At 41.6% G+C, this 27,989-nt stretch overlaps 1 protein-coding gene across 1 annotated transcript; it reads right to left on the bottom strand.

Moving 5' to 3' along the window:
• Nucleotides 1-47: 47 nt before the first annotated feature.
• On the bottom strand, nucleotides 48-27,989 carry LOC121906951 (complement C3-like). The gene is made up of 42 exons (XM_042426210.1): nucleotides 27,721-27,989; nucleotides 26,687-26,882; nucleotides 26,324-26,486; nucleotides 25,665-25,759; nucleotides 25,192-25,280; nucleotides 24,281-24,363; nucleotides 24,099-24,186; nucleotides 23,827-23,929; nucleotides 23,388-23,508; nucleotides 23,074-23,189; nucleotides 22,516-22,662; nucleotides 21,721-21,820; nucleotides 21,510-21,598; nucleotides 21,187-21,384; nucleotides 20,884-21,039; nucleotides 20,460-20,589; nucleotides 19,796-19,858; nucleotides 19,577-19,697; nucleotides 19,370-19,458; nucleotides 19,066-19,205; nucleotides 17,993-18,205; nucleotides 17,685-17,736; nucleotides 17,472-17,561; nucleotides 17,090-17,296; nucleotides 16,797-16,872; nucleotides 16,494-16,653; nucleotides 16,232-16,327; nucleotides 13,892-14,042; nucleotides 12,910-12,995; nucleotides 12,408-12,485; nucleotides 12,110-12,265; nucleotides 11,926-11,988; nucleotides 11,713-11,794; nucleotides 11,529-11,577; nucleotides 3,186-3,276; nucleotides 2,964-3,053; nucleotides 2,764-2,866; nucleotides 2,480-2,569; nucleotides 1,446-1,535; nucleotides 1,272-1,355; nucleotides 561-705; nucleotides 48-314 (listed from the first exon to the last, which is right to left on the bottom strand). The coding sequence occupies exons 1-42, from the start codon at nucleotides 27,795-27,797 to the stop codon at nucleotides 173-175; spliced, it is 4,758 nt and encodes a 1,585-aa protein (XP_042282144.1). The 5' UTR covers nucleotides 27,798-27,989; the 3' UTR covers nucleotides 48-172.

Genomic DNA, 27,989 nt, shown 5'->3' with positions numbered 1-27,989 from the left:
AATCACTACTGTAATTTTCTACATCTATATAAAACAGACGATGGGAATAAGACCATTACATTTTAATCAACAGTGTAACATTTTAACTTTTACATCACTTATATCTTGTAGCAGTTTAAGTTTTAGACAAAACAGCTAATTTCAAAAAAACATTTTATTTCCTTGAATTTCACTACGACGGACATCCAAAGTCTTGGTACGTCTCGACCAACTCCTCAATGCCCAAACAGGTTGTTCTGTATTCTGCAGTCTGACACTCTGTGTCTGTAGGCCAGTACTCGATCCAGGTTCTCTCACTAAGCACATACTGATACCTGAGGAGAGCAAAGTTAAAAAACATATTGTATGTTCATGTGGTCAGCTACCTGTAGTAATCTAGATTTAACTTGTTGGATTGAAATATAAACAGATGAAAAAGCATGACTCCCTCCCTTCCATAACAGGTAATATAGCAACAAACTAAGCTGCACATGACAGGCAAACCTGATTTTGTGTAGTAAAAATGTTGAAACTGAGATGATGCTATGAGGAGGGTGCACACACACAAAGAACAAACTTACGATTGCCTCTCCTCATCTCTGTGAATATCTTTGGATATGCCCATGATAAGGAAGGTTTTGCCAATTCCCAGATTTAAAGCCTCTCTGCAGTGTGGATAACTGAGGAATGTGCGCTGGGAACCCTCAGGAATCACATCATAAAGTCCTGTAATTACAATGTAGGAGAAGAGAAAGAAGATGTTTTAACAAACAACTCAATCAAAACAATAATAAAAGACAGAGTTTGATGACGTCATGGGGTTGTGGGAGTTGCTGTTTTCATTGTGTGGCTAAAAAAATGTGGCTAAATACTGAATAAAAGTCAATTTATGACAGTTTCTGGCAAACAACCACAACGCTGATGTATCATCTTGCAGGCGTGTACTCTTTAGTGGGCGCCATTGTGGCAGACAAATACAATGTCATACAATGCTGGGTATGAACCATGGGGGTGCACCAGACTATTTCTTGACCAGGACCAGTAACTTCCTGCAGTCTCCACTAGTTACCTGCCAATGCAAGCTAAACTATCCAGCTGCTGGCTGTAGCTTCCTGAGAGTGGTATCAATCATCTAATCTCACTCTTGGTAAGAAAGCAATTTCCCAAATATTTCCCAAAATGTCAAACTCTCCCCAAATTTCAAATATCTAAGGTAGTGGCAAAAAATTGTCACTTTCAATTTTAAGGCACTTTAGTTTCGTTTTGAAGGTTCAAAGCAGATAAATACCCACCTTCCTTGATGACTTGCAGTATCTGCATTGTATAGATGTCGGTGGACCCAACGTCTTCAAAGTTTTCCACTCTCACTTTGTAAGCTGAGGACAGACAAGTTGCAGATGTTAGCCCACATACTTACTTCCTCGATCTCCCACTAACACAAATGCAGTCCATTTACATTCTCTTACCAAAATCAATAGCGGTCGTTGTCCTCTCACATAACATAGCTGTGCGCTGATTGTTGTTGATTTTACCCTTCTTCTGCATACTGCAGTTCTCTGGACACAGACAATGGGCACAAAACAAATACACAACTTATGACCTGATTAAATAAGCACATGTGCATATCTGTGGATAAGTTGATGGGTGAGTACAGCTGTAATCAAAGTCACAACTTAATTTTGTAAGCTCTGAGCACTGTTCTGATCCTATAGGATCCAGCAGGTGCTTGCTGATAACTACAGTAATGTGCAAAGGTTTCAGGCACTTAATGTTTAAATTCTTATCCATCACATATTACCATCTGGGAAATGAACGGTCCCAAATTCAACCTGCAGCATGAAAATGACTCCAAACATACAGCCAGAGTCACAAAGAACTATCTTCAGTGAAAAGAACAAGGAGTCCTGCAACAGATGGTCCCCATGGAGCCTAAAACTTTTGTACAGTATTGTATGTTACCTTCAGGTGATTTACAGTAAACCAAATTCCGGGACCATCTCCTTTGCCAGATCTTAAAGGGGCACTTCACTGATTTTATGCATATTTACCCATCTGAGGTGCACTACTCAGCTTGTGAAAACACGTCAGCAAGGTTTGACCATTCTTTTTAGCCATATTAGCAATGTCTGTCAGTTGGTCCACTTCTTTGGTTCAGACTGAAATATTCCAACTATTGAACGGATTGCCATGAAATTTGGAACAGACATTAATGTTGCCCTCAGAATGAATTGTAATCAGTTTGGTGATCCCCAGCAGTCTCAGCTATACTTTGTGTTTTAGTGCTTATTAGCAAATATTAATTCTAAATCGCTGCAGTTTACAGACAAAGCAGAATGATCACCCCCCCAAACCACTGATCAAAATAATGCTTTACCTCTTTGAAGCACATTGTTCGTGTTGTGTTTATGTGCTTCTTTTAGAAGAATTTTCGGTGTATGGTTTGCTTAGGTATGCTTGCTGTAGACAGACTTTTTCATCCGTGAGACTTCATCCTGCTTACCTTCAGCACATATGCATACATTATTTGTGCAGAGCCTCAAAACCTGTCCAGCTCTTCTCTCCGGATGGTAGTATTTCACACAACGTGTCTCTGCAGTGAGAAAGAAAGATATTTAAAAAATATTTTCTGCCCATTGCTGTACATCACAAAATAATCATAAAATACTTTGAAAATCTAATCATTTCTGCTTATCCATCCTGTTAATTACTCTGAATATTTATCAGCAGCAAAGAAAAATGAAGCTCATAGAGGCAGCATACAGTATAAGTGTCTTTGAGACTCACGTTCATAGTATTCATAGACAGACACAGCAGCTGGTTGTAAGATGCCCACTTTCAGCGTCTGATGGATCCTAAAAGTGATCTCCTCTGGATGTTGGTGAGAAACCTGTGGAGAGATGTAAGACAAAGGTGAGACAGATATGCATAGCGAAAGGACAAGGCAGAGAGAAAAGGGGTAGAGGGAGGTAATACTGATGCCTTGCCTTGTCCAGGTAGATAATGAGTGAGCCTCTTTCTGACAGGACTTTGTTCATCTCATATTTTGCAATAGTGCGGGCAGGTCCTCTGGACAACTACACATCCAAACATACACACAAACATGATTAGACAACTTCCTAGACCATAAAACACATCTTGTTTTCCTAACCCTAAATACTGACTTTTGAACTCTATACGGGTATGTGCATATCTGTAAAGACTCTTACTAAGTCAAGGTCGTTTGTGTTAGCGGTGAAGCCCGTTAGCAAGCCAATATCCAAGATTGACATGGTTGCATCGCGCTCCAAGTCCCTAAACCTGCACACAGAAAATGGACAGAGTATTTTAAAAAAAAACAGAATAACACATGGAGAGAATGAAAGTGAGAAAGTGAAGCTTTATTAAATATCCTTACAAGGCCCCCATGAGCTGTTTTTTTTTCACAGACAGTGGGCTCCCTTAAATGGCTACATGGCTATATTTTATATAGCACTTTTATCCTATATTTTAGGTTAATCCATTTACCTGTCAGATGGATTTTGTTTACTTTAGTTAATCATTGGTTAGGTGTCGTATTGAAAGTTCCTGTTGGTGGAAATAATATGTTAACTCTCTACCCACACTATGCGCTAAAATGTTCTTTTTTAGAAACATTTTAGCGCATTGTTCTGTTTAATTCTCCATCATCTGTAGCTTCCCCCAAGGAACGGTCCCCCAGAGGCTGGTCTGGTGGAGGCAAAGTGCGGGCTCCCCGACGGGCAGGCATCTTAGCTGGCTGGTCAGGATGACACCGATGAAAATCAGCAATGAGGTTGGAGTCGACGATGAAACGAGCAGGAACCCAGGATCTCTCTTCCGGGCCATACCCCTCCCAGTCCACCAAGTACTGAAGGCCTCTCCCCCGCCGGCGGGAGCGCATCAGGCGATGCACCGTGTAGACTGGACCCCCATCAACAATGTGTGGAGGAGGTGGTGGCGGTGCTGCAGGGACCAAGGGACTGTCATGGACTGGCTTCACCTTGGAGACATGGAAGGTTGGATGGATGCGCATAGAGCGCGGGAGCTTCAACCGTACTGCAACGGGATTGATGACTTTCTGTATAGTGAAGGGTCCAATGTGTTTAGGTGCCATCTTCCTGGATTCCACATGGAGGGGCAGGTCTCGGGTGGAGAGCCACACTCGCTGACCCGCTTGGTAAGTAGGTGCAGGGGTGCGGCGGCGGTTGGCGGTGGCAGTGTAGCGGTCCACAGACCGAAGGAGGATGGAACGGGCCCGGAGCCAGGTTCTGCGGCAGCGGCGGATGAAGGCTTGGACAGATGGGCAGGAAACCTCCTTCTCCTGGGTGGGGAACAACGGTGGTTGATAGCCGTATGCACATTGGAAAGGAGAGAAGCCGGTGGCAGAGCAGATGAGGGAGTTGTGAGCATATTCTACCCACAACAGCTGTGAGGACCAGGAGGAGGGGTTCTGGGAGGCCATGCACTGCAGGGCCGTTTCCAACTCCTGGTTCATGCGCTCCGTTTGCCCATTGGTCTGAGGGTGGAAGCCGGAGGACAGACTGGCGGTGGCACCCAGGAGACTGCAGAACTCTCTCCAAAAAACAGAGGCAAATTGAGGCCCACGGTCTGACACCACATCGACAGGGAGGCCATGAAGACGGAATATGTGGAGCAGGACCAACTGAGCAGTTCTCTTGGCTGAAGGGAGCTTGGGCAGAGGCACGAAGTGGGCCATTTCACTGAAGCGGTCCACAATGGTCAGGATGACAGTATGGCCTTCAGAAGAGGGAAGGCCTGTCACAAAGTCCATGGAGATGTGGGACCACGGGCAGTGGGGAACAGGAAGAGGCTGCAGAAGTCCTGCTGGGGCCCGGCGGGAGGTCTTGTGTTGATTACAGACTGGGCAGGCTTTGACGAAGTCCTGGGTGTCCTCTTTCAAGCTGAGCCACCAGAAGCACTGGAGGAGGGCGTGCTGTGTCCGTCGAGCACCAGGGTGGCAGGAGAGCTTGGAGGAGTGGGCCCACTGCAGCACCTCTGACCTCAAGGCTGGAGGGACGAACAAGCAGTTTGGCGGGCAGGAGCTGGGACCAGGCTGTCCCTCAGCCGCTGCTCTCACCCTCTCCTCGATGTCCCAGGTCACCGCGGCGATAAGACAGGACCCAGGGAGGATGGGCTCTGGCCCCTTTCCAGATTCCTCCACTCTCTGGAATTGCCGGGACAGGGCGTCGGGCTTGGCATTATGAGACCCAGGGCAGTAGGAGAGGGTAAAGTTGAACCGGGCAAAGAACAGGCACCAACGGGCTTGGCGGGAATTCAGTCTTTTAGCCGATCGGATGTACTCCAAGTTCTTGTGGTCAGTCCAGACCAGAAAAGGCTCTTTGGTACCCTCCAACCAATGCCGTCACTCTTCAAGAGCCATCTTCACCGCCGGCAGCTCCCTGTTGCCAATATCATAATTCCTCTCGGCAGGCGACAAACGCTGAGAGAAGAAGGCACATGGGTGGAGCTTCTGGTCAGTGGCAGAGCGCTGGGACAGGACAGCCCCTATCCCCACATCAGAGGCATCCACCTCCACAATGAACTGGCGATCAGGGTTGGGCATCTGAAGGATGGGTGCTGAGGTGAACCGTGTCTTGAGAGTTTGGAAGGCTTTGTCAGTGGAAGGTGACCACTGAAAAGGCACCTTGGAGGAGGTCAGGGCGGTGAGAGGAGCTGCCACGGAGCTGTAATTGTGGATGAAGCGGCGGTAGAAATTGGCAAAACCCAGGAAGCACTGAAGCTGTTTGCGGGACTCAGGAACAGGCCAGAAGGTGACGGCAGAGACTTTAGCTGGGTCCATCTGTACACTGTCTTTTTCAACTATGTACCCCAGGAAGGACACTGAGGAGGCATGGAACTCACACTTCTCAGCTTTAACAAACAGGGAGTTCTCAAGGAGGCGCTGGAGGACGGCTTGGACATGGTGAATGTGTTCATCTCTGGACTGGGAGAAGATGAGAATGTCATCCAGGTAGACAAAGACGAACCAGTTGAGCATGTCTCGTAGAACGTCGTTTACCAGGGCCTGGAAGACGGCGGGGGCATTGGTGAGGCCGAATGGCATGACGAGGTACTCGTAGTGCCCTGTCGGGGTGTTGAAGGCCGTCTTCCACTCGTCTCCCTCTCTGATGTGGACAAGGTGATACGCGTTGCGCAGGTCGAGCTTGGTGAAAATGGTGGCCCCCTGGAGCAGCTCGAAGGCGGAGGAGATGAGTGGCAGCGGGTACCTGTTCTTGATAGTAATGTCATTTAGCCCTCGGTAGACAATGCAGGGTCTCAGTGTCTTGTCCTTCTTCTCCACGAAGAAAAAACCCGCCCCGGCAGGAGAGGAAGAAGGTCGGATGAGGCCCGCAGCCAGAGAGTCATTGATATAAGTCTCCATGGCCTTTCTCTCAGGCTCAGACAAGGAGTACAGGTGCCCCTTGGGGTGTGAAGTCCCAGGCAAGAGGTCAATAGCGCAGTCGTAGGGACGGTGCAGAGGCAGAGATGTGGCTTTGGCTTTACTGAAGACCAGGCAGAAGTCGTGGTACTCCGGCAGCACCCTGGAGAGATCGGGCGAGGAGCTGGGGCTGGGGGAGTGAAGTGGCAAGGAGGCTTGCTGCAGGCACCTGAGATGACAGGAGGGGCTCCACCCTTGAATGGCCCCCGTGACCCAGTCGATGTGAGGGTTGTGAAGACGGAGCCAAGGATACCCCAGGATGAGAGGCAGACGGAGTGAGCTCAGGATGTGAAACTGGATTGTTTCGTGGTGGTTGCCAGAGAGCAGCAGATGGACAGGGGAGGTTTGATGTGTGACGTTGCCCAAGATGTGTCCATCTAGGGCTCTAGCGGGAACCGGTTGTGGCAAGGGAACCCGCCCGAGCCCCAACTGAAGGGCCAACTCCTCGTCAATAATGCAGGCATCAGCCCCAGAGTCAATGAAGGTAGCCATGGTGTGGGGACCGTCCGGAAGGAGGAGCCGGGCCTGTAGCAGAGCTCTTTGGGGACGGGGAGACACTAGGGAAGTTGGGCTCACCAGGATCTCCCCCATTACTGTTGAGCCCTGGCCTTTGCTGGACATCTCGAGATGAAGTGCCCTGCTGCTCCACAGTAAAGGCAGAGGTTGGCCTTACGGCAACTCCTTCTCCTCTGGGGTGAGGGAGGTGCGTCCCAGCTGCATAGGCTCAGGATCCCCTGTCTGCAGAGCTGAAGAGGAGGCAGAGTTGGCTGCGACGGCACCCCCATGGGAGCGGGACGGCAGAGGGCGATGGCCTCCCCCGTGACGCTTCTCTTGTCGCTGGGCCTGGATGCGGAGGTCGATGCGGGTGGCCAACTCAACCACCCCATCCAACGTGGTGGGCAGGTCATGGGAAACCAGTTCATCCTTGATGTAGTCGGCCAAACCGTTGAGGAATGCGTCGCAGAGGGCCAAGTTGTTCCACTTGCTTCGGCTGGCTCTGGTGCGAAAGTCTATGGAATAGTTTCAGTCCAATCAGACCTCCGATTGCCTCAGGACCACAGGTATCCAAGCCAAACACCTTGTGAAGCTCTGTGGCAAACAGGTCAAAGGAAGCACAGGCTGGTGACCGTCTCTCCCACTCGGCTGTCCCCCATAACCAAGCTCTGCCCGTCAGATGGTTGATGAAGAATGCAACCTTCGCTCCCTCCGTGGTGAAGGTGCGGGGCTGCAGAGCAAACAGGAGAGAGCAGTTGGTGAGGAAAGGGCCACAGGTCTCTCGGTCACCCTCGTAGCGCTCCAGGATTCCCACCTGGGGCTCAGGGGCATCCATGGGTAGCAAAGGGGCTGGAGCAAGTGCAGGAGCGGTAGCAGGCGGAGCAGGAGGAGAAGCAGCCCCAGAGGCTTGAGGGGCTTGGGTTAGCAGGGCTGTTAACTGCTGCAGCTGTCCAGCTAACATTGTTAGCGCCTGCTCGTGGGCTGCTGCTGCCTGTTTGGTTTCAGTCACAGCTGCTGTCATCATGGCCTCATGTTGTTGAAGGACGCCTTCAATCCTTTCAAGGCGACTCAGCGGTGAGGGTTCGTGCGCTGGATCCATAATTGGTCAGATTGTACTGTAATGGGTATAGGATGGACCCAATAGCAGCACAAATGACACTGGTATAAACTTTGCAGTCTTTATTTCACACGATGTCAAGGCAATATTAGCACGGTCAGAGAAACACAGTTCTAATGAGTATGACTCCACCGGAAATTGAACCCCGATCTTCCACTCCCACAGCGGACAAAGACCAGGGAACAGGCAGGCAGAACTCAGAGTCAGGGACAGAAGGCTGGTGGGTTTACCGGGGCAGAGACGAGGAGCGATGGTCGAAGACAAGCTGATCAGAAACCAGGAAGGCAGTCCAGTGAAGAAAGCGAGATGACTTAGCATAGTAGCGTAGACAATCTGACAAGGAGGGAGTGGGCCGAGGCAGCTTATATACTGGCTTGATTGCAGATGATGAGCAGGTGGGAGCGCCAGGTGAAGGTGGTTGAACTAATGAGGGGTGTGGCAGAGCAGAGAGTGAGACTGAATGATTGGATGATTCCCACAGCAACAGGTGAGGGGGAGAGCAGACTCTGACACTATTTGTACTTCATCAACCCAGAGGAAGACACCTTTCCTTCATCCCCTTATGTGGTGGTGTGGTGGGACTACGATCCCTTTGCTTTTATTACCGGGTGCACCCAGAACTATAAACTGACCTAAACACTGAATAGACTGACTACAACTAAGGACTGATAAAACTTGAACATAACAAAGAACTGAACTTTGTTACACCATAAGGGACATTGCTTTAGAGGAACTAAAGACGTCTACTGTACATGGTTTATTAAAATTGGTTATTAAAGTTGAATTGCTTTAAGTTATGTCTGTTATTGGTTTTAATAGTATATTTATCTGCTGAAATATGGGTTTGTAGGAGTATTAGTACTTTGAGCAGTGAGTTGCTGAGCAAGTGAGGCTGTGATGAGATGTCTCAGCCCAGAATGATCATTTGGCTTTGGGTCACAGATGTGCAGAGGTCCATTTGGGCTTTTGCTGGCTTATTGTAAAACGTGTCAGTGGGGATTCAGGCTTGAATCTCTTGTGATCTTTTGGTTAAATGCAGAATAAACTTTCCTGATTACGCTTTGTGTTTACTCTGGCTTGAAAGAAACTTCAAATAAAAGACTATGAAAAATATGAAAATGCAAGGCTTAATCTTAAAAAGATCAATAACTGAACGTGTTTTAAAAAGGTTTAAAATATGCGCTTACTTAGAAAAAGGAAAGAGAAGTCTTAAAGGGGTAGTTTCTTACTCATGAGGAGGAGGCCAGCTCAAAGAAAAATCTCTGTGAGGCTATTTTATAAGTTTCGACAAGAGTGGAGTAGTTTTGAATGTTTTTTAAACTGAACTAAGCTGAATTACTGATGAATATTCAATTTCTTTGTTCTCAGGGCCTGCATCTTCGGAAATAAGTGAACTTTTGGAAAAAGTCTAATTCTGTGTTTTTACACGCAAAAATCACACTTCAAGTCACTATGACCAAGTATTTCACATTAAAGTTGTAAACACATTCTTTTCATAACGTTCAAGTATTTCATAATATTTATCAAATAATATTCTGATTAATAACGATCCTGCTGTAATATAATGAATAAAAGAGTTAAAGCAGCAATTCTGTGAGGTGAGAAACAAATATACATTCAACATAGTTATTTCATTACTTCTGTAACAAAGCATTCAAGGTGACTTCCTACCTAATGTGCTAATCAATATATGATTAAAGTTAGGTCATTTTCAAGTAATATTGCATAGACTATATAAACACCAACAAGTGAGATTATTCAAACCTATATTTCTAAACTTATCAAAAAGATGACAATATGATAAAATGTAAGATGACCAACTTCTTCAACATCTCACCAATATAACATAGTGCACTTATCAAAGTTACATCATTCTTTATGAATTTTTAAGGTAAACAATTTGACAGGGCCCATATACTGATTAAACGGCTAATTTCACAGTTATTAAGGTTTGGAATATAACAGGAGTTCATTTTGCAGTGTTGCAAAGGAATGCTCCTCTTGAGATTTGTAACCTTGGGATTGTGTAGATAAAAGGGTCTGTGTCCCATTTAAGGTAGGGCTTTTTGTTTTTTCTGTGGTCCAAGTGACCTTAGGGTCAGTTTTATACTTTTAGTTCAGGCAATAATTTCAGGATGTTCAGTCAGAAATGGTCTCTTAGGAGGTCTTTCTAAGTCTGTTGAGCATCATTGATCAACCTCCACTTAGAGGGTTACAAAGGTCAGTTCTGCAGGCCAAGGGTTTACTCTTACCAACTTTGGAATCCAGGCAAGATTACTTTAACACAACTAAAGAACAAGCAGTTGTCAAGGCCTGCTGTGAAACTGGTTCATTGTACCTGAAGAAGGTAAAAAAAAAAAGTTTTTCTTTTGTTAAAAATGTTTTTTTTTATGTTTTTCACTGTATCATCTTATTTTCTTACAAAAGAAAAGTTTTAATGTAAGTAATGTCCTTTACCTATCTTCAACCCCTCCCTACGAACTTAGACACTGGTCCAATATCATTTAACTACCCTGTGGTCATTAGGCGTCGCAGGGGTTACATAACCAAGTGTCCTCAGTGGTTTTGCCATAATCTGTGTCAATTATGAGATTGGCCAGCAGCTGTCCTATGATGACATCATTGATGACTTTGCTGCTAAAACATCTAGTTTTGAAGATGATGATGATGTTAATAATGCTAAGCTAAGTCCCTTAAATTAAAATAAGTTTTTTTTATGTGTAAACAGCAGCATTTGGTCCCATTTATATGCATATGGAATATTGATGGCTGAAGAGCAAAACCTCCTATCTGAAAAATGCATGTTTTTGAGAAAACTAAAAAAAAAACATGTTGTTTTTTTCACAGAATGTTATTTGTTAAGGATACCCAACATATACTACACTGTAATAACTATACAAACATACAGTAAACAATACCACATATCCTTAACAAATAGCATTCTGCAAGAAAACAACAAGTTTTTTTTAACCCTCCTGTTGTCTTCCTGTCAATCATGCAACTTTTGTCCTCCGGAGTCAAAATTGATCCGGGAGGACAAAAGTCCCCAAAAACACCCAAAATTCAAGTGGTGATCATTACTTTTACTTGCAAAGTGTGTGTTATGGATCCATCCATGTGATTTCCAGGCGATTAGATGAAAGAAATTCATATTTCTGATATAAAAACATTTGAAAACGGGTCAAATTTGACCCGAAGACAACAGGAGGGTTAAACAAGTTTCCTCAAAAAAGTGCATTTTTCAGATAGGAGGTTTTGCTCTTCTGCCATCGATATGATGCAGCGATGAAATATGATCCAAAATGCTAGAAATGGCCCTTGATTGCAGGCAATTAAAATTATGGTAAAACTGAGAGGAGAGAAATAGAAACAGAGCAGGGAAGAAGTGAAATATTGAAGGACCATAGCTGGCTAGAAAATTATCTGTATAAAGCCATGTTACTGAAACACAAGTCAGTGTTACGTCTTGATTGTACTCACAAAACTTCTATTTTCAGCTTGTATATCTTCTCATCATCTTCCATTCTATCTGGAGGAGCAAACAGTAGATGAGCATTAGTATTTTAAATAGTTTTTCTCATTAAAGAAACATACTTAAAGAACATAAAAAGCAACAAATAAAGACTAATATATACAGTGGATGAGACAGAGGGCATCAAATTACCTGGGAGGAGCTGCACAGACAGGTTAAACTGTTGACAGTCACTCTCCTTTTCTTTAGGTAAAGCGTAATACAGTGACACCATCTGTCACATAGACAAAAGTGCATTTTAATATTGCATTCATTGTGATAAATGAAATTAAATAATCTGGAATTCCAAAGGGACACATCAATACACAACAGATGATCAGAACAAAAATATTATCTTTTACTTACTGTCAGCGTTGCTTCTCCGGTGCCCTCGGCAGTCACTTTCACATCCTGGTTTATATTATGGAACTGTTGGGATTTAAATATGCACACAAACACACACACACGGGTCAGCGGGGAAATACACACAGAAAGCAGAATGCATGATGGTATGATATGTGTGTTTGTACATGATGTGTGTGTGTCTCACTGTAGATGTTCTGGTGATATGGTAGTTGTCCTTGTTGAAGTTGAACTTGTCAGGGAATGACATGCCTGGCAATAGGATGTCCACATTCAGATCATACTCTGGTTCTTCAGCATTTGCCCAGTACTCAGCTACAGCCTGATACACTATCATGGTAGCCTGGAGGGAAAAAGAGTGTGGGGTGGGGGTGGTTGGGGGAAAGAAACTTGAGCCCATTTGACCTGAAAAAAAAGTGCAGTTGATGCACAAATAGTGGTATATGAATATACAGTATCAAAGTTGACAGAGAGGTCTGTGCTACCTGAGTTGATCCATAGCCTCCACCCACTTTCTGCTGTTTGTTGAACCATCTCACAACAGGTCTGGCATCCTCAAAGGCCTTTATTAACAGAAGGCAAGAAAAGGGTTGAAATCTGTGTGATTGACTCTGTATTTGATTTTTTAATCTTAATTCTGTTATGGTTAAATTATTTCCTGTCAGTTTCTAAAGTGAACCATAGATTGTTAGATTACCGAATCAGTTTTTCTTATTATTATTATGACACAGTCATCTTGTTGAGACTTGAAACTTGTCCGATAGAATCAATCAATCACAATAAAGCATAATGTCTCCTTTATTTTTACATTTGACATTACTGAGAGACAAATTTCACTGACTTTGGTTTCCAGTCAGGGAAACGCCTCTCTTCACCAACCATCTGCCCTTTAAGTGAGCTAATAAGAATGATGACTCTCTTGTGTGTTTTCTGTGTTTTCTGTAACATGACGTGCTGGTGAAACACACATAATTGGGACGTACTCACCTTGACCTTGACCAAAGCCAAAAGAGCATAAGCTGTGGTTTCAAGGGTGTACACCTGTCCCTTAGGTACAGGCCAGTGGGATAACTCTGAAGGAGACACAGACAAATATTTTTTATTGCTGTGCTTTACCTGTGAAAAGCTTAATCAACTATTAAATCTCCAATCCCTAATCTTAAAATATCTAACCTAATCTGTGAAAAATTAAATAAAAAGTCTGACTGATGAGGCCAGTACTGACATTGATATTTGAAAGTTAAATTATCAGATATTTGTCTTTTAATATTAACACCTAACATAACCAAACATTTCTGATAAAGATCAATTAAAACTTCAAAATTCTTATATTCGTACTGAGCAGTGGCAGATTGTAACTAAGTGCATTTACTCAAGTACTGTCCATAAATACACATTTGAGGTACTTGTACATTACTTGAATACTTCCATTTTATGCTACTTTGTATTTCTACTTAATGTTGTTGTTTTTGTTATTGAATTATTATTAATATTTTTACTTCACTACAATTCTTTGCCTCTAATAGTTACTGGTTGCTTTTAGATTAAGATTTTACATAAAATATTATATTTTCATATTCTAACTGTTGTTTAAATTGTCTGCTCTTTTCTGTTTAAAATTTGTTATGCACTTTGTGTGAAAGGTGCTATGTAAATAAAGTTTATTACTAATATTATTATAATAAAGAAACATATGATTTTATGATGACAATTATATAATATGATGCAGACTATTAATCTATGATGAGATAAACTACAACATTAAAATGTTCTTACATGTATTTGTTAGCGATAAAAACAAACAGTATAATATAGGCTACCAATAAAATATAACACTCTAAAAGAAGCCAGTCTGCATTATGAATACTTATAATACTGATAATACTTCTGTACTTTAACTTAAATAACATTTGTTCTGGTGGACAATCTATGTAAGTGAGATACTACAATAATTGTTGTGTGACAACACCTGGAGAAACAAAGTTGTAGAGGATCTGCCGGTTCAGTTTGCCTTCATTGGCCAGGGCATATGATGTCATGGCAACAGCATATGGGTTGGTGAGGCTAGGCAGAAGCTTCTCCAGGTAGGCAACAGCTTTGTCTATACTGTCTAGTAGACTCTGGACAGTAGAAGAAGATGAGGGAAGGAGGAAGAAGAGAATGGGAGAACAGGCAGGCAGGAAAAATGAACACAAAAGGCTTTAAAGCAACTAATTCATTTTCAATATCCACTCTGTATGTTAGAGCAGTATTTGAACCTGGGACAAGACTGGATTGTTCCCTCTCTTACCATCTTCTTTGCCTTATGAGCCATACTGAGCCTAGTTACTGAGTTACTGAGTTGGTTACTGTTGAGGTGTGGGGTAATGATGTTATGCATAAACACGAGAGAAAAAGAATGAGGAGTGTGTGTTTATCTGCTCTATTGTAAGCTGCAATTGTTTGCATGTCTGTATACAGTACTATCTACAGTGGCAACAGATACTTACTTTTAAGGCCAAAGAGCACATAATTAACTCATTCAAACCTGGAAACATGATGTTAGGCTAACGCTAGTCACATTCCAGCAACCCCAGAATATTTTACACAACAAACACAAGTTATTCCGTATCCACAAAGGAATTTCTCTAGTCCTGTTAAAAGTGAAACACTGTTACACAGTTATGTTGGAACAAAATAAGTCTGATTTTACTATTTTTTTAAAGGTGCCTTCAGACAGCAAGTAGTTGTTGCTGCCGCCTCCTTTGATTTCAGTGTAAAAGTGATGGCTGCTGTGCCGCCAAGGCTGGAGCGACAAGGAGAGGAAGGGCAGCTGCCGCTCTTTTGAATGTGCACAGATTTTTGCTAACTTTGGTGACGCTTTAGATTACAGCCAACAACGTACAGCTTAATTACTCCGTAGTTACAGTGAAATCTTTTGTACTAATGGTGTACCAGTACAGTGCATACAGATACATATACATAGGTACAGGGGAACAAGATGTGACGCTATGGAATAAGGGGGCAACAATTAAGGTACTTATAAAGAACTTAAACTGTAGTTACTTTTTAACTGCTGGGTACCTATTCTATTAGAGTACCTATTCTTCTACAGAGTTCATTATGGTTCAGCTTTTCCAACTTGCTGCCATGGCTTGCCGTGTGACCATAGCAACCACAGAAACCATAGTTAGGGAAGAGCATTGGGAAACAATACAGGAGTTGATTTTACTGGCATCAGAGTTTCCTGAATGGTACACTTATACACTTGGTTGATATTAGCAGCCTGTGGTGTAGCCTACAGGTTGGAAGGATCGGAGGCAGCTGGGAGCCATTGTGGCTGCATTCTGCCCTGCCGATTCAAAACACAGACTATCAATGTTGTTCGTTTGAAAGCAACTTTATAAAACTAGGACGAACTAGCTCTACAGCAAATGTGAGATTAATTATCTACTTTGCCACAGCTAATAAATTTGCTAGCTTGCAAAACTGATGGTCACTGGCTAGAAATGCTTTTGCCTGCTTTTATCTACTTCTGTCTCATATTTAAAACTTTCTGCAAATTTTCAATCTGTCACTGTTACCATTAAGTGCATTATCCACCTGTTGTACATTTTCAATTTGTGCATAAAAAACCCTGAAATTTTGAAAGAGTTTTTACATTTGGCTGAGGTGGAAAAGATGGTATATTGACAAAATCAAGATGCAACAAAGTACAATAGCAACCTGAAGCATGTGACTTAAATGTCATTTAAGCTTCTGCTTCATTGAAGAGACAACAAATACCATGTAGACAGATGAGGGGACTATACCGTTCCCCAGATTAATGCATGTGACAAATATAAATGCCATATTTCCATCACATTTCCACATGGTTTTCCATTGTTTGAGGTTTGACTAGTGTTCTTTCAGTTATGTCAGCTTGTTGCACCCTCATCTTCTGCAATGGTTTCATAGCATCAAACTGGAGAATTAGCACCAGTAACTTTGTATCTTGATGTGCCCGATTCCTAACATTTGAAGTCAACAGTAGTTGATGGAAACATGCATTAAGGCATGCATTCTCATCTTCTTTAGCCAATTTTCTGGAAACATGATTAAAATTTGTGCTACACTGAGTATTGTAAACCACATATGTGCCATGCAAGAATGGAAAGCTTGACAGGCTTAGCAACAGTAACTAGGGGAGCAGGGTTTAGCTAGTGGTCAATTGCTTAATGGTGGTTCGGTGACTGCAGAAAGCTTGCTTTCGCTCATCATTAATTTGTAGTCAGTGAATGAAAAAATTAAACTGGTGAGGGAAAAAGATGTTTGCAGGTGAGGTACTCACATTCACTGTGGCAGCACACAGTGTGCGTGACTCCTGCATAGCAATTAGGCAGAAGGCCGTCATGGAGGCATCTGAATCTGTGCCACGCACATCACCCTACACGCACAGACACACAGTTGTCAGAACCATCATCAATATCAACAGCATGAACATCTCTTTGTGCATATACTGTAAGATCATAGTGATGTGATTGTTTTTGTCTCAGTTAGCTATTTTTTTAGCATCAATTAAAGACTGATGTAACTGAAATCATTGCACGCACAATCATCTCTCCATGGTACACTTTTCCAACTTCTCTAAACACGCCATCAGGTTGTTGTGTGTTGAGAATTAGAAACTTGACAGCATCACAGATCTTATCTTTTTCCATTGCCACCAGACCGTTGGCCATGGTAAAAACCTTGGTAACATATGCTGTCAGCCTTAGAGAGGAGAGGAGAGGGTGTAAAAGTTTAGTTAAATTTATTTTCACATGAAATACACCCATCCTCACAAAGTTGGAATCTCAGTTAAGTAGGATGAGCAAACATTTACATATGTGTTTATGAATGTTTTGATGCCTCACCACGTGCTACTTTGGTGATGAGCCCAAACAGCAAAAGAACCATCCGACTTATGGTAATTAAGCTCGTTCTGGTAGCCTGCACACAAACAAAACCCACAACCTTTTCACTGACTGCCATTCAATTAATCTTATCCGATGGATGACAATTTGAGAAGTCTTGTGATCCTCGTTTAAAGTGTATGAGGTCATGTTTTTTTTTCTGCAATTTATTGATATCATTTCTGCCAGTCAGTAATGTAGAAATCCAACAGATAGAGGTTTTTGTGCTAATTGTTGTATCTATGTGTGCCTACCGGCTTGGATGTGTTGCAGAGCTTCGCCACGTTTCTGAAAGCCCACAGTCTTCCACTGGTTGGTTTTATCCAAATATGTGGTTGCAATGACAGGCAGGGTCATGAGGATCATGTTGTCCTCTCCACTGCCTGAGGGCCGGACAATCAGACTACCCATTGATGTCCCACTAATGGCGTTCTCCACCAGTTGACTTACTTGCTCTCTCCCTGCATGCACACAGACACACAGAAACCATAACATTATAGACTGACTGGGAGAAACAACCAAACAAACATGTAAAGGTCCTGCACAACCAGTGAAGTCATTGCCAATGAGAAGCAACAACAGTAACAGTTAACACCAGTGCAGTTTTTTGTTTGCCCATACAACATTATATCTCACCTGTCACAGAGATCTGTGTTCTAGTAGGTGTGTCTGGAACCAAATCCTTCTTAGGAATTCTACTGTTGATAATTACTTCTTGTTTACCATCTAAAGGGACACACCATGGTCAAGTTGGAGGATTAATTACCAAGTGAAGAAAACATGATATTACTAAATTATTTTGTTGCTCCTATACTGCAGCCATTTAATGAGTAATCTCATCACACAAACCTTTAGGGTCCAAAATTATAATTTGAGGATATTTAACCAGTACGCCTTCAGGCTGGAGAAACAACAGGACAAACATCAGAGAAAATATTGTTGAGTAATCTTTATAGGCTGGTGTGTAGGAAAATACAACGTGGCTTCCTTGTTCAAATATTGCTCTATCTTTCTCAGTCTGTTTTTCTTATTTTCAGTTGCATTTTAAAAGACTGATATACAGAAAACAAGAGTCTTCTAGACATGCATCAAAGTCAATCGAGTGGCTAAATAGGGCAACTGTACAAACTGATTGCAACTGGTTGAAAGCCTCTTACCACCACCCGCAGCATCTTCTGGATTCCATCACTGAGAGAAGAGTCTTTAACAGCTGCTTTGACCTCAATTGGGTATTGTCCCTCCTTCATGGGAATAATGATAAAGGGTACAGATCGTGTCGTTTCGGGCCCAACTTTAACCTCCTGACGATACTTTCCACGCTTAGAGGCTGAACTGCACACATGCTCTGCCTCAATCAGATCCACACGCACCTTGAAAACAAGACAAAGATGGAGAAAGAAACTGAGGTATGTGCAGTTGATTGAAGATGAGGATCCCCTCCCTGAGTAGAAGATTCTGAAATACTGTATGTTGATTCTCTGAGCATCTACACATAATTTCTTATCACTTTCAACAGTTTCAGCCACTGTGTTTCCTTATCTATAGAATAACAACAACGTTATTTTTTTCTTAAAGGACCAGTGTGTAGGATTTAATGTCATCTAGTGGTGAGGTTGCAGATCACAACTAGTTGAATACCCCTCCCGCTCCAAGTGTGTAGGAACACCTATGGTGGACACGAAACTCGCCAAAAACGCAAAAGGCCCTCTCTAGAGCCAGGGTTTGGTTTGTCTATTCTGGGCTACTGCAGAAAAAAAATGTCAGTCTCTGTGGAGGAGGACCTGCTCCCTATGTAGATATATTCCATTTCTGCTAAGCCTGTTCTGCTACTTACCACTAAATTCTACACACTGCACCTTTAAATAGGGATTTGCATGATTATTGATAATAATAATGATCAGTATTAGTTTAAGTCAGTTAACGATGAAGACCCCATTTGAAGAAAATGTCATGCTTTAAACTGTTTCCTAAAAGATCAATTTGATCTTAAGAATGGAAAGGCACACAGCAAATATTGCAGTGAGACATCACAGTTATCACAGACTGGAGAAAAGATTGCTTCTTGCTTTACTTTCATTTATTATCTCTCTTTTTTTGCCAAATGTTGAATGTCAGTCCAATATGTACTTTTGTTTTTGCCCTTCTGTTTGCAAACTCTCCAGAAAAATAATATGATTTCATCAGCTTCCTGAATGTCCTTAAACACCAGAGCAGAGAAACATAGACTTACTGTGATATAGTCTGGGCTGTAGTTGTGGAGAATTGCCTGAACTTCTACCTGCTCTCCTCGGACAGCAGAGTAAGGCAGCCTGAGATCAATGAAGAAATTCTTCCGGACAATTACCTCTAACGGATCGCCAACACAGATTCCTTAAAGATGGGACGGATTAAAAGAAACACAACAAAACAAGGGATGACAGAAGAAGAAAAACAAGTGTGAGGGATGGAGAGACAGTACAATAAAGGGCTTTTGGCTTTAAGGTTAAAGAGGCACAATTAAAGCACAAGACAGATTTTAGTCACTGAATCCTCACCATTGGTTCTTGACAGACTAATGCCAGTCAATTCCCAGGTTGTGATTGAGTATTGCAAAGGGATATTTCTGTAATAGACTATTTTTTCACTGAAACATAGAAAAGTGTTATCAGGTTGACAGATAAAAGGTCATTTTAAATTCAAGTGGTGTCATGAAATTAGTTATCAGTATATTTGTATGTGTTTATAGATGTCAGTTGACTCACCAATTAGGTTCTTGTGGAGGGCAAGGAGGCAGTGTGATATCTAACCACAGCCAACTTTCAGGGAACGAGGTGCGAGTAATAATCTCATTGCTGTCCATGTAACTGTTGTCATCTTCCTCACCTGATGAATACATTTAAAAAGGTTACTATTTTTAACTGGGAGACAGTGATTGTTTTCCAGCTTGGTGGTTATTGGGTCGTTTCAGCTGTGGTTCTTACTTAAGCTGGATGCAACGGCTGTAGTGGCACGTCTCCTCCTGCTGGGGGTCGGACATTTCAATTCTGGAAATGCAACACAGACTAAATCTTTAAATGATGATCAGTGGCTGACTGTTGAAGTCAACATGGAAATGTCCCAAAAACTGCGGTTCACCCAAATTACATAAAACATATTTTCTCACTTTCCCTAGTGGTATTTGGCAGGTAGTTTTGGAGCTTATGATATCTGTTGCCTATTTTTTTGCAAATTTTGTTAGTTGTGCGGAGAGCATTAAAAAATTACATTAAAAAAAAACTTACTTCAGAGTCCCTGAAACCATCTGCATGGCAAGATACCTTATCTTGGCTGACCTCCAGTGGTTTAACTTCTTGATTTCAACAATAAAGTGAAATCAATCAAATACCATGTAATTTGGGTGAACAAACCATGTAAAGAGCAACTTAAAACTGCCTGAAAATTGTGTCTTTGCTGACCTCTGGTGGTTTAACTTCTTCTCTTCCTGCAGTGATGCACAGGTATACTCAATGACCCAGTGATATCACTGCTGGGTGTGGCTAAAGGTGCGCATTTCTGACCACACCCAAGCTGGGTTTGGTTGGGAATGGACGAATGAGATAAGTAGGAGGAGGGAAAACAATGAGACTACATATTAAGTAGTATCACCTTGTCTATAGGGGGTCCCAGAACCGGTGCTGGACTCGAATAACAGCCCAGCATCGTAGAATACACTCATGCTGTCCTTCCCTCCACCTGGTGTGCAGCCTGTGTCGTACTTCTCTATTTGGTCCCACACCTGAGCAGTAAAATACAAACATACAAGGGTTAAATTAAACAGACATATCAGTAAACTCACATGACAAATTGCATGCCAAAAATCTGCTGCATGAAAATATCCTTCTGGATATTATTTGAAAGCACAGACTAACACACCTGTATACTCTGTATCTATTTTTAGAGAGAGTATTTATCTGTACTTTAGAAATACTGAAAAGGGAACGTGTGTATGTTATTTATGTCTTAAACCGAGATTTTGCAATGAATCCTCTTTCAAATAGTTTGGAAAATACAGATAGAATAAAGAAATTGCCTTTTTCTGGGTGAGGCGGTGCTTGTTGTTTAGGGCATAGACGCCTTTGTCAACTGCCACCAGTCCCACTACGGCTCCTGGGTCTCCTGTGACCTTCAGACCAAACACCCTGCGAGGCTCATAGGATGGAGCAGGTCCTGATGATTCCAGCTTCAGCTAGATGTGAAAGAAAGGACAATGAAGGAAACATGCAGATTTGTACTTGTTAAAGCAGTTACATTAAAATATATCCTAGAACTTAAATCAGCTTGAGTGTGGGTGGATTTTTCATTAGTTTAACTACTTCAATGTTGTGTGCCTCACCGAGCCCATGCAGGAGTCCTTGACATCCACCCAAACAGAATCTGATACCACTTCATTGTCAACTGTATGTAGTATGTAGTAGGCTATGATGCGGAATGATGGCAACATCTCTTTGGTGATGGGCAATGACAAGGAAATCAGTATTTGTCCTTTTGACTGGCGATGGCCATGTTTCACCAGCTGACCTCTGCTTAGGATCTGAGGGCACAGATTTGAACATCAGCACTCAGCCAACATGTGTTTACATATTGGCAGATTGCAGGACACAAACATTCAAGCATGTGCACAAACACACACACACACAGGTATGAAACATTTCTCACCAGGTATGTGATGTCTTGAGTTTGCTGCCTGTTGATCATGAGGTTGATTTTCAAGTTGTCCCCTAATTCTATCTCAGCTGTATCCACATCTACAAAAATTACATTTTGTGATTATTACTAGACATGGAAGAGATCTTGGCACTTAGGCAGCACTGCCGCTGCAATCCACATCTTCTTATAAAACCTTATGTTGTTTCAGGATGCTTCTTACCTATGTGGATGTAGTTATTGTTTTTGGTAGTATATGGGAGAGCTACCATGGTGGCTGATGCTTGCCTTTCAGGTGAAATGCGAGGATCGCTGGTCTTTGCCTGCGTTTGAACACGCACATAAGTAAGTGTACACGCACAGTTAAATAAATATATGCACATGAAAACAATTAAAGAAATAGCAAAAAGATTTGTACCCATAGATGAACATCAGTTGACAGAACAGAAAAGGACCTACAGATAATGGAGTGACACAGTATAATAAAGGCCGGTTATCGCTGCCAAATTCAAAGTTTTTGAGCTTGCAAATATTACGGCTTTGTCCTATTTGAGGGCTGTTTTAAATCTTGCCACTTAATTGTTTTAAATAAAAAAGTGTTCCTTTTTCTCTCCTGAGTTAAGGCACTTTAAACTGACATCCAGCATCAACTGACGCTACAACTCAACTAGTATTATCAACAGTACTAACTTCACAGATAAACCTGTGCCTGGCTTTTTTTCAGTCATCTCCCCATTGAGTTTTGCCACCAGGGGGCAGAAAAACATCAACATACACAGCCTCCACATGCGGTATTACTGGCTTATAAATTTATAATGATGATAATGATGATAATATTGATCAACTTTCATATCCAGCAGACACAGAACCACATTAGCCTTTATTTGGAGTTACATTTCTGCCCACCTGATGAATGTGAACCTAATAGTCATTCTCCTTTTAGCTTAAAAGTTGTAGATTTAAGCTTCTGTTTGCCAAACCTGGCTGTAAAGACTTTCAAAACATTTTGGAGACTTACAGTGATCGTCAGTCTTGGGGCCTGTACATCTGTATTGACGACAAGCTTGGCCATGCCATTGGATGCAGTGATGCCCAGCGACAGGCCTGGATCGACTACCACAACAACATGTTGTGCTGGAGTCTCATCAGGATTCAGAACTTCAATCTGCCATCCAAGACACAAACAGCTGAACAATCAGAAAAGATCTAAATATCTCTAAAAAGACATATTATTAATGGTAATGTAATGCTATTAGATTACTTTGGCTGCAAACTGCATAAGCTGGGCACTAAATATTATGACTTAATATATATAGTGACCCTGTGCGTTTATTTGTGAATTTCTACTGTCTAAAGATCTGTTTTGCATCATAATGATCCAGACAAATTGAAGCATTGCACTAATCAGTTACAGTTTTATGGACATTTAGGGAGCATTAAACAGCGTGTGGCTTTTGAAACAAAAAATAAGAAAGAAAACAATAATTGATGGTATGAAAGTTGGGCTCAAACAGTGACTGTATTTCAGCAGTGAAATATTTTCTGGAAAGGGTTTATTTAAAGTAGAATCATTTACCGTCACTTCAAAGGACCATCCTGGTTTGAAATATTTGGGTGTTTTCTTGAAGTGGATGGTGTAAGGTGATGTGACAATCTGGATGCCTCTCAACTCTGCCTCCACCATTTCACTACCTGTGAGATTATGCAGAAATATATTTATTTATCCCGATATGGCATTTTTCTTTTCTTTCTTTGTCTTTCTTGTGTTGGAAATTTTTAGACGTTACTGATGGTTAATTTGAACTGTTATACCTGTTGTGCTGCTAAGTCATAAGATTCCCACATGATCAAATGTACTGAACAGGCAGAAACACAGTCTTTCTTTCTCACCGCTATCTGTCAGCACACTGACAGCTACATATATGGACTTCCCCACCAGCTCATTGATGTTTGGGAAGGTCTGTGTGATGTGCTCTCTCCTCAATGTAACCTGTCCAAGACCATTCTCGACCTAATGTGACATAATACAGAAATGCATCTTGAAATACAGTCAGTGTACAATTGATAGGAATTTAGTTGGGTGTGTAAATTCTTATGTTAATCTGGCTTAATTCTGAACATGAATACCTCTCTCTGGATATAACAATTATAACTGACATATGGACAACAGTAAAATCCCAGACATTTTTCATGTTGTGCAGTCTTGCAGATTTTGTAGCACTGGTAAAGGCCAGATTTGGGTTTGGCCAGATGTGCTTGTGCATATGAGAGATTAGACACACAGAGTATGACAGATAGAGATGCAGCAAAAGTGTTTGTATGCACTCACCGGCACTCTCTGAAGAGAGCTGGGAAAGCTGTACTTTTGACCCTCCTGCACAACCCCAAACACTACGTAGGCTGTCCCGTCCACCTCTTTACCAAACAGATACCTAAAACCACAAGAGAAGGACACATTTTAATCAATCAAATAAAACAGGAGAGAGTTAGAATAGGAACTATTACAAAGAGATTAGTCAAAACACCTTTTACTTTCTCCTCTAATCCAATCTACCAATCAAACTCATTCTCCAAATCCACAAAACAAGAACCTGCACTTACGTAGCTTTAATGTCGACGGTGAAGTCTTTGCTGTCCGCATAGAGGAAAGCGGTAAGAGGCATCAATTTAACCTCAAAACTGGGCAGCACTGAAAAATTGAAAACATTTTATTGGATGTCTAATCAGGTAAAGAGTAAATTGTACAGGTTTTTAAATGACGGCTCACGTAAAGAGGGACTCACTGTATTCTTTGACCTCAAACTGTGTAGAGAAGCTCTGCTGTGGGTTGCTCCGGAACCTGGTAACCACCTTCCACAGTCCGGGACTTAACACACACACACACACGGACAAATACTTCAATAATCAAGCAAAAGATTAAAATATTAGTAGTAATGGTCCAAACCTCAGATTCAAGTTATGTCTTATACAAGTTTAGATATGAACAAATGAGCTGCTGCAACACACTTTTAGTGTCCTACATTCAGGTTGGCCGACAAACTACACAATTGTTAGAAAGGTACCTTTGTTTTACCTCTGTTTAGACTGATTATTTAATAGGATTAACTGTACTATGATTCATTTACAATAAATATTCAGATTGAAATAGGCTGGATACGATATATTACCATACAATTAAAAGGAATAATTTTGGGAAACAAACAAAATTGCCTTCTGGTGGAGAGTTACATGAGAAAATTGATACTTTACCACTCTCATATCTGTACACTAAATATAAAGTTATAGCCAGCAGCCAGTTAGCTAAGCTTAAGAGACTGGAAACAAGGGGAAACAACTAGCCTGGCACAGTCCATAGATAACAAAATTCACATGTTCACTATCTCACTAATTAACATGTTATATCTCATGTGTTTTGTTTGTACAATAACCTAAGTATGAAAACAATAATTTGCCTGGGGGGTTGACAATTGGGCCAGAGCATTTCTTGCCTCCACGCAATAACTTCCTGGAGTCTGCGCTGGTTGCCTGTCAATTGCTAACTTTTTACTTTCAGACTTAATGCAAACCAGACTAGCTGTTTCACCCGGTTTCCAGTCCAAATTGTTACATGTTAAAAATGTTAAATTCCCCACTAACACCTGCCAACCACAACAGAATGTACCGTAATGCAATTAAAGTAAAATAAAATACACACCTGACAATTTCACCCAGTCTGAACTTTCCAGAGTAGATGCCTGATCTAAAAGAACCTGGATGAAGTGATCTAATGATGCCTTCAGGGCTCTAAAAATATGCAACATTGAACAATCATTAAAAGATTAAAAATGAGCCTTGTCAGTTTATACATTTATTGAAATCATTCTATATTTTCAACAAGTCCTTTGTTTACTCTCCATAAATCTGATCAGTTCTTGGACACTGTCTTAAACATTTCTTAATTTTTTTTTGTCTACCTCTCAGGGAGAGGCTGCAACACAACCATTAGAGGGAGACATTTATTTTTATGAGTGGGACGTGTGTCGGAAGAGATGAAACAAAGGAATACAAAGGTCATTCAAGTATTTAAGAAGCATGCAGGGAGAAAAAGTGGAAAGTGAAAAAGTGAGAAATGATCTCACCTACAGTTGAACAGTGACAGCTCATTACAATATAAAGTTGAATCATTACCACAGTCTCAATGGCAATAGAAGTATCAACTTGGGTTGCTTCATCTCTCTCTACTGGCTCCATACTGGGCGTCACTGCAAACATCCTGTAATAAACTGAGAGACAGAGAAGAGGTCATGGTGTATCTATTTTAAGTTTTCACTTTATTATTCCACTTATGTGAAAAGAAGAGTTCATTTTACTGTAGTTTTTTCATGCAGTCACTCTTGAAAAATGAAAGATGTGCTGGTCAAACTGTGATGCTCTCAGAGATGATTGGGATTTTTAGGAGGGGAATATTAGGGGGAGCATTTCCTTTCTAGCAGGTGTTTGTATTCTCTATTTATTAAATATTTTTTCTTTTTTTTTTCTCATTGTTAAAATGTATTTATCTCTTGCTTTAAAGACCTTAAAAATTATAGTTCATCTTAAGAAGTCTATCCTTCAATTTTGAAATTGATATTGTACATTATCAACACCAGTAAAAAATGCTTTCAAAATATCCTTTATGAACACTAAAGAAGTAGTTCATAATGTTTATTATTCAATTTTGCAACAGCTTAATACATTCTACCATCTGACATAGATTGGGTGATATTTTCTAGGGAGATACCTTAGCATACCTACAGATATTTTCACAAGGGTAGACGTTGTATTTCTCAGCAATGATGCGAACTTACCTTCGCTGTCGGGGGTGTAGAGGGTCTTGTCGGTCTGGATGAAGATATAGCCAGACTGGAGGGAGACTAAGACGACTTTCTCCAGCAGATGGTCAGGGAACTGAGCTTGCAGGTACACATACTGCTTCATGTTAGGATCCTTACTGAATTCCCCAACAGGGATCTGAAACCAGAGACATAAACATTACATGAGGAGCAGAATCGATATGTCATGAGCATTTATAAATGCTAAATCTATTGTTTGTGGTCTTGATAGAGAAATTGATTTCTACAAATTATGTGATGAATGCAGGCAAAATACAAAAAGTCAAGTATTGTGTAAGAGTAACATACAGTATAAAGTACATACAGTATTTATTTTACCGTAATTTGTCCGAAGCTCTGGAAACTGTTTGCTCCATTAAGGGTCACAGATGTGGTTGCCAGCAATTCGGTTTTGGTTGGATGGTTCATCACTTTGATTTCGACCCTGATGTCACCTCCGGTGCAATATTGACACTCCACAAAGATGTTTTCTGCTGTTCCTACCCGCAACAAGTTGGGGGCAGCCATCACTTGTCTGCAGAGCAGTGGGGACAGAGAGAGAGACAGTATCACTGCACTGAATCATACTGTTGCTCAGGATGCACTGACTTACTGACAAACATGGTCTTTTTTATTGTAAGGCACTATAACCCCCACATACATGCTAATGACAATGAGGTTTGTCACTATTTAAACACAAGATTTACTGCTGTAACCCTGTGACACATGTTAATGCCTTAGTGTGGACATTTTCTTACAATATTTGTTTCATTTAAAGGACTTTTACAGACTTAAAGAGGTAGAAATGTCCAGAATTTCACATTGTTTCCATATTTTTCCTTTCTTATTTCTTTAATTGTCTTATGACCCCTCAGGTTTAATTTGGAACCACTGCTTTGCAGCCTGAGGATCATCTGATCTAGCATGGACTTCACACACAATGAGTAATCTATTTATTATCTTAACTAAAATCCAGCACTGGATCAGTAAAACTGTTTGCTGTGTGTGGTGTACTGCATCACTGTGCAAACTCAGAGCAAATGTGGGCCAACTTGCTGGCATCATTTGAAAGACCACATTACCTTGACTTATGAAACTGTAAACTGGTCCACTGACCATTTTGTAAGACACAAGTGAAATTAGCACTATGTTAAACTGATACACGCGCAATATGTCCTTCATATCCATACACTTTTTAAATAAATTATAAGTGTAGAGAACCACCGATCTTGTTGTTGTGCTCCTTACAGTTTCACCACAACAATTTGAATATCAGGAAGCTGAGCAAACAAACTGCATATTTTGTATTTTTGTTTTGTCTGTGTTAATTAAATCTCAGGAAGAGTGCATGAAGGCAAGCTAGGTCTACTTACAATGGAGCTCCATCAGCCAGAGAAGCCAGGGAGGCAAAGGCCAGAGAGGCCAGCAGCCACAGTGCAGTTCTACACATCCTCCTCCGATCCTGATCTGCCGTCAATGAAGACTCTAGCTCTGCAGCACTCTCCTTCTATCCTCTCACACCTCTACCTGTCCTCACTACCGTCTCATCCGTCCCCCTCTCAAAGGTTTCTGTACACATGTGTAAACACAACACACACATGATTTCCCAGCAACAGTTGAGAAACTGCTCAGTTCTGATAAA

The sequence above is a fragment of the Thunnus maccoyii genome, chromosome 2 (assembly GCF_910596095.1).
Source record: "Thunnus maccoyii chromosome 2, fThuMac1.1, whole genome shotgun sequence".
Taxonomy (NCBI): Eukaryota; Metazoa; Chordata; class Actinopteri; order Scombriformes; family Scombridae; genus Thunnus; species Thunnus maccoyii.
The sequence above is the reverse complement of the archived record's forward strand: the minus strand, read 5'-3'. Positions and strand labels throughout refer to the sequence as shown.

Bases quoted from the DNA above. Each gene is read 5' to 3' on its own strand.
- LOC121906951 (XM_042426210.1), bottom strand. From the start codon at position 27,797: ATGTGTAGAACTGCACTGTGGCTGCTGGCCTCTCTGGCCTTTGCCTCC. The intron at 21,821-22,515 runs GTAAGTCTCCAA...GTTCAAACGCAG, and splicing joins CCCCAAGACTGACGATCACT to GCAAAGACCAGCGATCCTCG. The intron at 12,486-12,909 runs GTGAGTACGTCC...CTGTTAATAAAG, and splicing joins TGGCTTTGGTCAAGGTCAAG to GCCTTTGAGGATGCCAGACC.